Source organism: Siphateles boraxobius, unplaced genomic scaffold (assembly GCF_051911475.1).
Source record: "Siphateles boraxobius isolate OS27281-9 unplaced genomic scaffold, OSU_SipBor_1 18, whole genome shotgun sequence".
In the NCBI taxonomy this organism is placed as follows: Eukaryota; Metazoa; Chordata; class Actinopteri; order Cypriniformes; family Leuciscidae; genus Siphateles; species Siphateles boraxobius.
The window spans coordinates 323,065-338,671 of record NW_027508788.1 but is presented as its reverse complement, the minus strand read 5'-3'; the positions used below and the strand labels follow the sequence as shown (position 1 = coordinate 338,671).

Sequence of the window (15,607 nt, the reverse complement as noted above, 5' to 3'; positions counted from 1 at the left end):
AAATATTAATAAAAAAATGTCTCAATGATAATATATAGACCTTGTTCACAGTAGCTATATCATATTTTAGGAATGAAAGCGAGGCTCTGGGGATAGACAGGCTACATCTCTTCAGTACTGTTATTTAATGTGTTTTGGGATTTTTCTGCTGACGAAACACTGCAAAAATATCTTTCTAAGAAATTTCAGTAGACAAACAAACAAACAAACAAAAAAAGACAGTATTAGCTGTGGAAAATTATACTTTAAATGATTACAGTTTTTGTTGCTGTTGCTGTTGTTGTTGTTTTTTACAGCGGATGCCATTGAAAACACAGCAAGTCTATCCCTCACAGCCCCGCTTTTATACATGTCATGGCGCTGCTCTGAATAAGGTCTATAACACGGCTCTTTAAATAAGCAATTTGTCATTTGCAAGTCCTGCGCGCACCCGGCATGACTCGTGTGTTGTTGGTTACTAAGCAACTTAAGCGCGCCACATAAGCTGCGTCATTTCCTGTGTAGGGACTCGTTGAAGCGAGCCAGTTCAGTCGATCCCCTCCGACAGCTGAAGGCTAGACGTAGACACAGTCGAGTCCGTGCCGTTTTACTTTCTTTCTTTGCGCACTAACGCAACAAATAACTTTCCAACCTGTTTAATTTATTTGTCTGTGGAATTCATCCAGCGCACTTTCCAAGGGACTAAAGCGCGTTTCAACTTTCTGATTTGAGCGTGCCAAAGGAAAACAACTTTGCATCTTAGTTTGGGTGCCATATCCTCCAAATACAGGGACGAGTGGATTAGAACTGAACGCTGATCCGGTGCTCTACTTTAAAAACTAATCAACGGGAACGCATTCGTATGATTGTGGTCGTTGTAAAGCTTTGGATTTCTGGGCAAAGATCCTGAACTCCTTCATGAGGGATTCGCTGTTGACGACAGATATTGGAGAAGACGCACTGGCCACTTGACCCCTTTTCACGAGCACAAGACGCACCGGAGCGCGCAGCTTTCTGCCACCGATATTGGGAAGGTGCACTTTGAGCTCGAATATAGTTTTTTTTAAAATTTTACTTTTAAGTTCTGTTTTTACCGTGAAATCTGAATTTCATTATTTTTTTATGGATATGAAATGTTGTGATGATGGGAATGAATTTTGATGACCATGTTTTAAAATTCATAATCGTAAACTGTATGTCATTATTTCAGTAGGGCTATTAGGCTAATATTCCAAAATAGACTATCGTGAGTTATTTAATTTGTTTGGCATTGTAAAATAAATGTTCCAATAATATACCGGGTACTGTTGAATGCCACAAGTTGATATAAGTAAAAAAAGGATCTCTCCAGCAGCTGTGATTAATAACAATGACAGATCACAGTGCTACACCTTTCAAGTAACACATGGCATTAAATGAATGAAGCAAACATTAGCTAAATAAAACAACACAACATGTAATGTAAAACAATCCAATGTACATCTGAGGACAAAAAAGATTTGATTTGATTTTCCTCATAAATGTATTAGCCTATGTAACTAAGTTCAGTCATACTCTACGTTGTATTAACCTTTTCAATAATTGAAAGTGTTTTTTGTTTTATTCCAAACTCCCCCCCGCTAATTAGATTTATGTGTTTGGTTTTGTAGGTCCTGTGTGACTCGTTTGATACAATATTGAGTATGACCGAGACCGTGAACATCAAGGCATCGCAGTGCCATGCGCCGCTCCGCAGGCTCCTGTAGACTCGGTTCCGGTGCTACTGCAATGCTCGCCGGACCCCTCCGCTTCCGCGTGGCTCTGTGAGGCAAAGGGCGCGAGGATGAGCACAGACCTGGAGCGCCTGTCGCTCAACTCTTCCTCGGGCAACTCCGTGGCTTCCAGCGCGCGTTCTCTGTCCGCAAACGTGAAGAAGCTTCACAACGCTCTCAACCTGCTGCTCAGCGACCTCGAGAGAGAGCAGTTCATCCACTGCCTCAACGTGTACCACTCCAAGCGCAATGTGTACGATCTGGTCCAGACGCTTAAGGTTATACTGAATGTCCCGAGCAAGCGTCAGCTCCTGCCCATGCTGCGGCTGGTCATTCCGCGCTCGGATCAGCTTCTGTTCGATCAGTACACATCCGAGGGGCTCTACTTGAAATCGGATGTTCTTGCGCGCAATGGTGACCCGGACGGCTCCCTCGAGGCTGCTAATTCCAGTCCAACACACGGGGCTCATTTCTCGCCTGCTTCCGCGCCTCAAGCCGCTCTGCGCGGATCTCCTGACAGTATCAGCACCAGCAGCGATGGGACAGCGACACTTATTCCTTTACTTGGCAGAAATTTCTTACCGGAGCCCCCTGGAGAGATCCGACAGGTGATCCTGAAGCGTCACAAGAGCAACGAGGGTTTGGGATTTAGCATCCGCGGAGGTTCCGAGCATGGAGTTGGGATCTATGTGTCACTGGTGGAACCGGGTTCACTGGCAGAAAAGGAGGGTTTGAGAATAGGAGACCAGATAATGAAAGTTAACGACAAAGTGTTCGACCGGGTCACGCACGCAGAGGCAGTTAAGGTAAGGTATATTTATTTTATTTTATTAATATTTTGTGTAATGTTTAAGTGAATTAGATTAAATATCCCTTAAATATGTGATTAAATATTATGTTAAATTAAATTGTTGATTCAATTATGCTGTTGTTGTTGTTGGTATAATGCGTGAGCTATTTTTCGTTCTTTCCTCAATATTACCCATGGACATGCACAGATATCATAACTGTGTTGAGATCACCAGCTTCTGGCAAGTCATTAGACCACAGGGAAACAGACTGCAACTCCTTCTCCTTGATTGATTATTAATGCAAGACAAGCAGCTGAAAGTGTCCCTTGAAGGACCAGTATGATAAATGCTGGCTTTTATTGAGATGTGTCTACCAGGAAGGCCTGTACAAATGTTGATGTTATTGATCAGTGCGTATGGATTAGATGTAGTTGAATGATTAGACGTGGCTTGTCGATTTTGTATCAGTAATACTTGCTGTCATACGCAGGTTTCAGTGTAGAAGCATTTCCTTGCAGGTCTATAGTTGTCATTCAGAAGAAGAGCTGATTTTGCCTGACCCTTAACATACTAGCTGTGATAGAACTGTAATCATAATTAATTGGAAGTAATCCTGCATGTTGGACTTCACTTGTATTGTTACAGAGAGTGTGTGCGCTGTCCATGGTGCTGAATCCAGCTATTCATTATAGATTGCATTTTGTCAAAAGTTGTACAAACATACTGTTTGTGGCAAGATCACTAGTTTTCACATGCCACAGACACTGGTGTGGTGAAACCTCCTGGAGAACCTCTAGGCACACTTTTAAAAGAGCAGTTCTCTGAGGAACCTATTAGTTTACTCAAGAAACTAAACATTTGCCATCATAACAAGGAAAAGGCTTTGATGCACTTGCATATCGAAGTTCCTTTTGTACACTTTGAGTCATCATCAAAAAAATCTTAAGACTTAGTTTCTCCAAAGGCTTCCACCAGCGTGGAACCTCAAAAGATTTCTTTATTACAGTGATAATATTTGTAACTAAATTGCAAAACATGGAAGCATCTGACAGTGGAGATCCCGAGCGGAGCATATTTCAAAGTTGGCATATGACTAGGAACTCCATTCCACTGATACTTTCCTGTTTGACTCTTCCATATTCCCATGATTGCGAATCTCTGTAGAGTTGTGTGTGCCAAGAGAAAGAGAAACTGAACATGAACAGTTTGGCTCTTTTCTGTGTCATTGTTTCCCTTCGCCGGGGGAAAACTGGCACAGTTGAACAGCAGGGTATAAATTCTTTCCACGGTGCCATTCTTAAACAGAAGCTGGCAGTGGGGGAAGGCTGCTTCCTCACAGTTAATCATATTGATCTGCATGAGTAAATGAACGAGCCTCTCCCCAGGCTGAACATGACCTTCCGCTTGTCTTGATGCTCTTGTTCTCATGTAATGCAGACATAGCCTGGGTGAAGACACAAACTGTATAAGCGATTTGACTGGGTTTTTGCTAGGTGCAGATAAATTCAGCACAGTATACTTTTGATCGGTGCCTATCCCTCAGTTATCCCTAATTTTTCTAGCAGAATGAAGAACATCTTTTTTTTAGGTACAGTTAGGATTTCCTCAGACTCTGTTGACCTTTGTAAATGAACATTATCCGTTTTGTTCTTCTTTTTCTTTCTTGGATTATTTTGTTGTTTCTTTAAGTTTTCAGACATAAACACTAAAATAATAATTTTCAGTTTGCATGTTACAATGCTTGTTGGTAAAACTCATGGAAAGAGTAACACAGTGGCTCCATCTAAAACTGAATACTCTTTGAGTAGGTACTTTTTTTGAGTAAGTACTTGCTTTGTGACCATGAAAAAGTATGTTCTATATAGTTTGACATGTCACTGTCACTGTGTACGTCATGTGACGTACAGCGTCATTTGAGTATTGCGACAATATCTTTCCTGCATAGTTCACCCAAAATAAAAGTTTAGACAGATTTAATTTAGCATTAGAAATGGCAATGGTGCATCAAATATGGTAAATATGGTCAATGTTGACTAATTATTATTCATAAATTAGGGCTGCACGATTATGACAAAAATCGTAAATGTTATATTACCTAGAAATTGTAATTGCGATTATTAATTACGAAAATCACAATTTACATTGAATGATGTTTTAAACAGCTTTTTACCATTGTTTGAATCGAATGCATGCATGTTGTTACAAGCTGAAAACACTCTTCCTGAAAAACTTATTGCTTTTCTATAGCATTAAGCCTCAAATGTCAAATATCCATATTTTTTTATTTAAAGAAACCAAACCAAAGTAAAATATGCATTCTATTATAATGTTATAAAAAAACGTCTTAAGCACACAGAATAATGTAAGTGGACTTTTTTTGTAATTGCTCCTTTGAACGATAACATGATTGTGGCATCCGTAATTGTAATCGTGATTGCAATTCGATTAATTGTGCAGCCCTATTACTTAATAAAATAAGATGTTTAAAATTTCTTTAATGTATGCATTCATGAATATGTATCTAACATAATTCTGTATTTCGAGATAAGCAGAATGCTGAATATTTCTAACTTAACATTTCTATTCTGGTGTCACCATTATCCTGTGCAAAATTTGTTGTAATGCCAAATTTAGAATTTGAATAGTACTTTTTGTTGTTTACCACATTTTTTTCGAAGTAAAAAAATAAATATATATTTTTTAAAGTTCAATTTTAACTCTATTTTGGCTTTGTTCAAAGTAAGTGAGAGTATCGTATGGGGAGGTCAGTATCTTGTATCAAACCGAATCGTTTATATTCATAATGTTTTTGGTTTTTGTTATGAGGTCGATGGAGGAATCACTCCAGTTGGACTGACATCATTATTTCTCTTCCTATATGTCCAGATGTCTGATCTGTCTCCATCTCTCTCTCTGCGTCTACAGGCTCAATGATGAGGATGGATTGTACAGTACATGCTCTAGGTGACCTGTCCGCACATGATTGGTTGGGCTATATTGAATGCACGTGATGCCCTTTGGCATCTCATGATTTGTTGGTCTATCCGCATGGCCTTCAGTGTTTGTTCACTGTGCTGCTATGATAGCCCATATGATCAATGATCTTTCCACATCTCCTGCTTCAAGGGTGACCGCATAAGAGCACCTGTTAGTCGAGTTGATTTGAATTTTAATGCTTTTCTGACTCCCATGCAAGCTGCCATGGCTCAAACTTAGAGGAGGTTGCCTCTTGCCTTTGTCCTGACACCGAACGATGATTAAGACTGTGTTTACCAGCTGACTGTCAAACGCTGCTTTGTAATCTCAGTTAGAGCCAATCGAGAAGATTAATAACCAGTGCCTCTAACCGTATACCTGTCCACTTGTGCTTAGCTGAGCTGAGTGAGCGTGTTCAACTTACTCACGGTAGCTGAGCAGAAGGTTCGTTTGGGGCATTGTGGTATTGACAGCAGAGATGTGCATGCAGTGAGAGAGTGCATCAAAAAGTTTAAAATGCTGAACTTAATGCAAATGAGAGGCAAAAAGTGAGGTGATGTGACATTGTATACTTTGTCAAGTCAAAATAAACTGTAATTGTGCATCCAATTGCACAATTGATGCCAACATGATGACTTAACAGTACATTGTGAAAAATGTTTGTAAGTTTAATTTTTCTAAAAAAATAAAATAAAATAAAAAATCTGTTTATTCTAAGTTACCTTGTATTGTGAATGGTTTAACGCATATGTAATTTTATTGAAAATTCTGTCAAATTTATCTTTTTGCAAGTAAAAGCTATGATTTTCATAGTTCGAGTAGCTTAGTATTAAAATTATATTACTTAATAAAATATACTTTTCTATCTATCTATCAATTACCATTTCAGTCGTATCTGACTCTTTTTCTGGGGTAGGTTGCTTGCCACATCTTTCCCCAACCCTTCCCTTGACACACACGGACACACACACGGACACACACACATGCACACACGGACGGACGGACGGACAGACACAAAACGGAGGAAAAACGGAGCACCCGGAGGAAACCCATGCAGACACAGGGAAACCATGCAAACTGAGCCACTGTGCCGCACCAAAATATACAGTTATAAGCTGTAAAATATACAGGCACCAATATGCCATCCATGAAACATTGTCACAGAATGTTTTTATGGTGAATTTCTGGCACCGACAGCTGACATTTTTTTTCTGTAAATTTAGCAGGATTTTTTTTATAGCTGTTGAAATTAACATGTTAGCATATGAATAAGATTTCATTATTTAAATAAGTAATTTAATATAATATAGCTATTTGTGTGAACACTATTATTTATCTAGCTGTGTGGTGTCTGTGTGCTGGGAATGAAATGTGAACAGAGGCCTGGTATATGTTTACAGCAAGACATTCTACTTTAGTGTGTCACATGGTAAAAAAACCTTTGCCTAAGGGTGTGTGAAGGATGTATAGGTATATATTGAGAACGGGGCAGAAATCTGGAGCCCCAAGAAAGCTCGCTCGGCTTTGTTACTTTGAATAATAAAGTCTAAATCTGACATCAAAAATCCACGACTTTGAGAAGCGATTTTTCACAAAGAGACACCACAACAGTTTCTTACGCACAAGTAGAAACCTAAGACAAGAGATTCCTGCCCATTCTCCAAATGAAGGAAAAACAAGATAATGAGAGAATGGAGGAAGGGAGGGAGAGCCTTTCCTCTATCCCTCCATGATCTTATTCACTGGATTTTCTTCATTAAATAGAATTTAAGGCTGCATATCAGCTTTATTTCATTTCTCAGCCACTCTGCTAATTGTCTCTGACTAAGTAGGCGGCACAAATGTTTTGGCCCCTGTTCCAATAATCTCTTGTTCATTACATGGGCTTAGAGCAGGTGACTGACTGTTCGTTGTATTCTTCATCTTGATTTAGCTCCACCATAAAACGGAGAATACACACTGCCTTTCTCTGACAGACCTCATCAATTTGAGATAGGGCAGGATTGATGCTCAGTCATTACACTGTTGGAGACCTGTTGATATATGACTGACTGACTGTGGATCATTGGTCCACATGTCTGTGATTTTAAGACCTCCCCCTCTTAGCACATGATATCTTTGTGATATACTGATCCCAGCTCTGTCGCTTTTGTGTTTGTGAAAAGAAATCACATGCCTGTAGCGTCATGGTTTTAAGGGCCTGGGTATTTTATCAGTATGTCAAATGGATTTGACCTTTTTTTTAATGAAAGTTAGAAGCTGCAGAATTTCTGATATATGTATTTGCATTCAGTATGAGTATTCTGGCATATTGTAGCATGTGAAAGAACAGTGCAGTATAATTTTAGTTATTCACCTGCTAAAATACTTTTTAGACATTTTATGGCTCCTAAGACATTTATGCTTTTGAAATAACTACACATATAAAGCAATTTTAGGAGAATGAACCTCTTGCTCACATTCTCTTTCTCATTCATTCACACACACACACACACACACACACACACACACACACACACACACACACACACACACACACACACACACACACACACACACACAGAGTCTGGTTTTCTATCTCTGTGAGGACTCTCCATAGACTTAATGGTTTTTATACTGTACAAACTGTATATTCTATCCCCTTACACTAACCCCACCCCTAATCCTACCCATCACACACAACTGTCTGCATTTTTACTTGCAAAAAAAATAATTATGCATGATTTATAAGCTTGTTTACCCATGGGGACCTCTATTTAGGTCCCCACTGTGACACAAGTCCCTATAAGTCTGTGTGCATTCAGGTTGAAGTCCCCTCCGGGATAGAAAGACACACACACACACACACACACACACACACACACAACACACACACACACACACACACACACACACACACACACACACACACACACACAAGCACTGCTTATTCTGTGAGGGGAAAGAGCAACGCTCTTACTTGATGTGGCAGTGTCTCTTCCATGATGCACAGAACTCTTGGCGGTTTTTAATTTTGTTTAAATATTTGTTTAAATATTTTTTTAGACTAACACAGTGAGAAACATACAGCATACCATCCTCCACAAACAATAGAAATGAGCTTGAGCTTTAGTCTGGTTACACAATCCATGTATAATGTAGATTGAAACAATCGGTTGTTCTTGACAACAGGATTTTTTAAGATCCCAAGAAAGTCTGGATACAAAACAGGAACATATTGAGAATTTAGACCCATTTCCCTTACCAAGATATCGGAACTGGATCACAGTAATATTTATGTATGCTTTTATCCATAGTAACATTGCTTTCAAAGAAAATATACAGTATTTTATGTATATATATATATATACAGTCAAACCAAAAATTATTCAGACACCAGATATCATTTTTTATATTTTTTTCCTGGTTGGTGAAGGACACTATTGTTCATTTATGAGGATAGCAAAATAAAGTAAACTGTGACATTATACCCAAAAGTTTCTTCATACAGTAGACCACTAATAAGTTTAAGAAGTGCCAGCTGAATTAATAAATTGTACATACTGAGGGGACCACTCTTAACCTGTTTATTGTAACAGATATAACATAAGGGTACAAAGTGTTTACAACTAACATCTGCTCACAAGTGACTTGTTCGTCTGTGTTTTGTTTGTGGTTGCAATATAATTAGCGATTTTGAGCAGTAGAAGCTTGTAGATAATTAATAGGACTCTCCACCCTGTTTTTGTCTTTTATCTCCTCTGCCTTCTTTTTAGCCTTAAAGTATGTCATTTAATACAGTTGAGCCTGGCCCCTCCCCCGCCTCCCATACCCTGTGTCCCATTGTCCTGTCTGGACCCAGACCATCTGTTGCACAAGCTCTTGTATCTACAGCATGACTCGCCACTCATAGTCTTATGGCAGAGAATATTCAGTTTGTCCACATCTTCTCTAATAAGGCAGTGCAGTATTGATGATACACGTGATCCTTTCCCATTGGCCGGTCTCTTGACTTTGGCCTCTGATTGGCTGACACCTCTTTCATGGACTCCTGTTAGTAAATAATTGAAGAAGCTCCACCTTGTCTCAACACTAATGTCAGTCAGACGGAGAGAGAGGAAAAGAGAAGAGTGTGGGATGTACTGTTGCAGGGATAAATGGATTTTTTTTTAATGATGTATTATTGTATTCATTGAATCCTATAAAGCCTGCTGTATCATATTTGATGCACACATTTCTAAGGCCTCTAATTTATCAGCTTGATCAGCTGCTGAAAAACCTATGCTCGCTCGCTTTTCACTTTTAAATTCAAGTGCTCTGTGTGTGTGTGTGTGTGTAGGCATGACATTTTCGGGCATCAGGGAGCCGCTATCAGTATGCGGGGCGCTTGCGGTTATGCCGCGGTGGAATAGTTATGTAATCTGTGTACAGTGTAACACGGTGTAACCAAGTTAAAGGTGTAAGGCTAGTTAAAACGTGAGCATACAATATGATATACTTTTGAGGAATGTTCACTCGTTCATCTCTCCATCATTATTGCATTGCAAATGTTTTAGCCCCACAATAAAAACTACAGAGTTTTGATCATAAAACTAAGCATTTAACTACATCAAACTACCCCCTCCATGTTCTCCTATATAATCCTGTATTATACGTTCAAATGTGCAGGTTTAAAATAAAATATAAATTAAAAAAAATTAATGAACAATAGAATTGTTATATAATATATATTTAATCTATTAAAAAAGTATTTCTACACACAATATAATCCAAAAGAATAACGTGTATTGGATAATTTCCCCAGCCCTCTCCCTCTCCTCTTTCAATTTTTTTTTTCATTTGATTTGACTGTTTTACCAGCACACATGCCTTGAATGCAAAATCATTTTTTCCCAGCATTATACACCCTGTTCATCTTAAAATGCATGGTTGGACACACATGGATACACCATATATGCAGACATCCCCACACTCAAACGCACACACAGTAATGCACACATAGGCATAAACTCGGGTGCATCCATCTAAGTACATAGTTTTTATAGAAGGTTTTTATTGATCCGAATGACATTTGTTAGGACGCATACACAGCGCCCAGGGCAAAACTACATCATGTGTGAGATGAACACGGCCTGAATTGTACTCTGCGAGTGTACTTGCTTATGTCTGCATGATCGCTGGCAAGAGCACAGGAAATTAGCAAGCACAACATGAATCGTCACTATGTGGGTTTGTTTTGTTTGTTCCATCTGGTTTGTATTGTCATGTGACTCTCTAATGACTGGTCTTTAGTGTTTGTTGAATATAGCTGCAAAAGTAACAGTATGAGCTTTTCCTGCTGAGACTGTCTGCTGGGTAAAACCCATTAAATGACTAAATGGCCATCGCTCTCTGAGTGAACTTCACACTGAGCCTTAGTCGATGTGCATGTGACTCCTCTACGAACTTGAACCACTCTTACCCAGAGTGCCTACACTTGGCAATTTTCACCGCTGCATGTGAGGGATGGACGTAATTGACCTACAAAGGTTAGCCTACTTTCATGTAGTTTTTCTCTTTTATCTTTGTGCCCTCCAGCCTCTGTCACTGTCATCTGTCCCAGTTGTTTGTCTGTATGTATTCCGCATCCAGATTAATCATCAGCTCTCGGCCTATCGATCTGGAGTTTATTGGCAGCGGACATCGTTTCTGATTTGCTCGACGGGTTTATAGCTGGCACTGTTCACCAGATGCATCTGCTAATTGACACTCTCTTTCTATGGTTTGTTTTCATGCTAGGTTGGGTGACTGGGCCCATGGGCTCCAGCTCCGTGACCAGTTTGTCAACAAACAGCAATGAAATATCACAACACACCACTATTGTGTGTTTTGTGTAATGCAAAGTGTTTTAATATAAATTTTAATTTATACATTTTAATACTGTATTTCTAATGCACATTTTAATTTAAGTAAATTATGTATGTATGTAAATATAGAATTGAATGTACTACTTTTTACATTTAAATTCAGTATTAAAATAATTGTATTGTTTTGTTATAAATTTTAATTGTACATTTAAAAACTGTAATTATAATGCACATTTTCACCAAAATGTAAAACTAAAATGTAATGTACTACTTTTTAAAATTAAAACTATTTTTTTTAAATCTATCTTTATCTTTTCTCTATTTGTACATTTAATTAACTTGATGTCATGAAGTATCTCTAGAACACTATGAATTTAATGTTAAATGTCATCTTTAGCAAATCTCAAAATGAATATTTTTATATTATATTGTGATGAACAAATTCAGCTGTGCCATTCATTTTGATTTATTTTAAATTTATTTCGAATTTTTTAATAGTGGCTCAACTCCATTTGAAGACCTCTACAATAGCTAAAAATCACATTGTGATTGCTGGCTAGAATTGTAACTATTAAACATTTAAAATTACTGTTGAATATTGATGAATTTGATTATAACTGTGATGGCTTGAATGTTCAGTCAGATTTAAGGAATATATTCTTTTAATCTGTTGACGTACTGGGACTCTGTTATAGAATAGTGCTTGAAAGTACTTAAAGATGTCCTCCTCCCAGAAGGATCAGGTCTGTTATCTTATTAAAAGGAAATTGGCAGATTTGAAAGCATGCATATATTCAGATATAGAGGGATGACACATTGTTTGGTCACCGAGGATTTAGATTTAGAGAGATAATTAAGATGTTTCGGGCAGATTAGTGAGGATGTGCCTTCAAAAGGACTCAATTTAATCCCCCACTGACTGTTTTCCTCTCTCACATGAAGAAAATGAATAATAGGTAAGGGGTCAGAGCCATATGGAGATATTAATTCTGCAACGATGTGTGCAGGGTCATGAAAGAGCGCTATGTTTTATTATAACTCCCCTGGATTATAACGGAGCGGCAGAAGCCGCCGTACCGAAGGACTTAAGCCTGCTCCGGGTCCAGATAATTGATTCCGATCTGAGATTTATGTTTCTGCGAATGTCCAAAAAAATGAGTTCTGTTCGTGGCTATGAAGTTTAGCCTTCAGATCAGTGTCAGATGTAGAAATCTTTCATCCCATCCTGGAGAAGTTCAGACCTTGTTGTCCCCACAAAACGCTGCATCCTGAACCACGGACACAGGCTGATGAGTTTTTCCCTGTGGACCGCTGCCAGTGGATGCTGCCAAGAACACTCATCTCCACGGGCTGGCTGTACCTTAAAGGCCTTGCATCAGGGAAAATAACAGCATCTGGGGAATTTTCTGGCTAGAGGAGGATGGGGGTGGCAGGCTGTTGAGATTTATGATTGAACGGCGCTATAATGAGAGAGCATGGATATGATAGGTGATATAATTGTTCTGCCACTCAGGATCAGTAGACAACATGCTCATATGTTCCTCATGAGCGGTGTGGGTTACTGACAGATACAGACTCCTCACAGCTGATAATACAGTGATCCAGTCAAAATGACATGTTTCATATCTGGTGGTTATAAAGAGGTTTTGTAGTTTCAGACAATGATTTATTTATTTATTTATTTCCATCGTTACATCATATGACACTCTTCTCTCCCAATGGTGGTGTGGTGGAGAGGTTAAAGCTGTGGATCTGTAATCAAACTGTAGTTGGTTTGATTACGGCAAGAGGTGAAGTGAGCCATAAGATTTCACTATTGTGCACTTGAGCAAGAAACTTTGCTTGAAGTTGCTTCAAGGGAAATTATTCCCACAAATGGATTTTAGAGTGTTGTCTATATGTATAGAAGCCACTGCAATGAAAGGATACGATAATGTGAGGGCTCAAAAGTAAGATGTTTTTATTTTGGTAGAAATAATTTATACAAAATATTATATAGCCTAAAGCTAATATTTTGTATTAAAAGTTTTCTTACTTTTTTGTTAATTCAAATTTTTTTTTTACAAAAAGAAAATGTGCTAAAGTTGGAAATTTTATATAAATTTTTTATACATTCATTAAAAACTATGACATAGCCTAGTGCATAACATTAAAGATTTGTTTGTCATTTTATTATTAATATCATTATTATAGATTTATTATTAATGATACTCTTGGAATTGCTCCATTTATTATCATTATTATTGACTATCTGAAACAGTCCAGTTGCAATTAGTAACTTTTTTAGGTTTCTGCGAATTAGTGGCTAATTTGAATATATTTAATTAATTTTAATTATTATTATTTTTAAAATCAGTTTTAATTAGTGATTCAATAACTTACTCATAAAGACTTCACTTAGTTTGTTTCATTACTGGTTGAATCAGCGTTTTTGAACAAATCTTTTGAATTAATGAATAACACTCAATTGCCGCCACCTACTGGTGTAACGGTGTAATTGATACAATATTTGAAGCATAAAGTTACTTTCAAAAGGCGATTTACTTTGTGATTTTGATCGCTACCGTAGACATCAGTGTTTATATCCTATATGTAAACTTTTATCTCAGTAAGCCTACTTCTGTGATAATTTGAATTATTGTAAGACAGAAGTAATGATACTTCTGAAGTAATGAAATGACTGTTTGTGAGGCTGTTTCATACCTATACATGACAGCTGCTCTCTTTAGCTCAGTGACAGTGCCGCCAACACTGTTCTCTTTCATCATCTCGAATTGGAGATCCACCTATGGGAAAGGCATCCGTACCTGACCTCTGCAGAAGCATCCAATTGCAAGTCTGGCTAGACAGACAAAAGCACACAGCCAATGCCAGGTAAGGCCCCACCCCCTTACTTGAGGGCATATAACGCCTGCAAGCGCTGCTGTTCTCCAGTTGACATTCGCTTTCTGCGATCTCTGCACTTACACAGTTCGGTTGGTTTTACGCTGCTCACTTTACGTGTGTGCAGGAGGACAAATCGCAAGATCAGCCTCTGCTAGGCGTAACGGTGTATTTCTACCAGTTAGCTGTGTTTGCTTTTGAGCCGCCCACGCTCTCGCATCTTCTGATCTGTTTCCCTTTCCACGGCTGCCCGCCACAGATTTTTCTGAGTTTTTTTCCGATATGTTGCTCTTTAAATCTGCGGCTTCTCCCGGGAACAGCCTTTCACGGGCCTGCCCGACCGCGTGTGGTGCGCTGATTGCTGTGAAGGACCTCCACCCGTTCTGCGTGGTCTGCTTGGGCATTAAGAAGGCGGAAGAGGCTTTGGAGAACACTGTGAACTGCATTCTGAGAACTGATACTACCGAAAAAACTCTGGCGACGCCGCCCTAAAGTGGTCGCAGCCCAGTGTGTCGAGCTCGGCCTTTCGGACTTAGATGAGGGACACGGTGACGATGACGCGCTACCGGGGACCTCCTTGGGCATGACTGGGGTTGACCAGTCTAATCCTGCGTTCCCCGAAGAGGACATCTTCGCGGGCAACCTCCCGCTCGTCGACGAACTGGCCGATTCTGGTAATGACAACAACGCAAGCCTTCTCCGGGTCTCAGAGGATGAGGTGGCCATCCAACCCTCTGGCGTTCGCCAGGCCAACGCCCCTGTGACCTTGTCTCAGTCCATCCTCCTGGAAGTGTGTCAACATTGAGTGGCCGGCTCCACTGAGTGCCACCAACCAGGAGAGGGACATTTATGACGGGAAAGTGCTGGGACCCCCTCCCGGTCTGAGGAAACAACTCTTCCCCGTACACAAAGCACATGAGCCACTACTGGAGAGACCCGCTCGATCTCAAACACGGTCTTGCGGGTCTAGAGGTGAGGGATATAGCGGCTCTCGGCATTGGTGATCCCCCCGCTATCGAGCCATCCATCGCCAGGCACCTCAACCCAGTCTAGGGCGGGCTACTCGCTCCCCCTAAGCTGGTCTTGCCTAACAAAATGGACCGTTTTTCTGCCTCGGTGCACCTGACCGCGTATAGATCCTCGGCCTGGCTGTCAGGGCCCTGAATGTGTCCTCTAACTCTCCGCTTATCAGGCGGAGATTTTGGATGACTTAGGCCAACAGCTGGACAAGGGATCCCCCTCATCCACGCTGTGGAAGGAGATCAGTACTGTTAATGACCTCGTCCTCCGTAACACTCGTCAGGCCATCCAAACCTGCAGGCGCTCCATTGTGCTTTCTGTGGTGCCAGAGCACGCGCTCTGGCTGAACCTGTCGGGCCTTTCTGACATTGAGAAGAGGCGC

The 15,607-nt window shown here is 39.8% G+C and overlaps 1 protein-coding gene across 4 annotated transcripts in view; it reads left to right on the top strand.

Annotated features, from left to right (window-relative positions):
* Positions 1 to 536: 536 nt before the first annotated feature.
* The window catches only part of whrna (whirlin a), a 120,551-nt gene continuing 105,480 nt past the window's right edge, over positions 537 to 15,607 (top strand). For 3 of the 4 annotated variants that reach the window (XM_077232762.1, XM_077232763.1, XM_077232760.1), the window contains exons 1-2: positions 537 to 1,013; positions 1,629 to 2,536. In XM_077232762.1, the coding sequence (XP_077088877.1) occupies positions 1,802 to 2,536 (735 nt within the window). In that variant the 5' untranslated portion in view covers positions 537 to 1,013; positions 1,629 to 1,801. Of the gene's footprint in view, positions 1,014 to 1,597; positions 2,537 to 15,607 lie in introns of those variants that run through there. The other variant, XM_077232761.1, reaches the window with a different exon arrangement.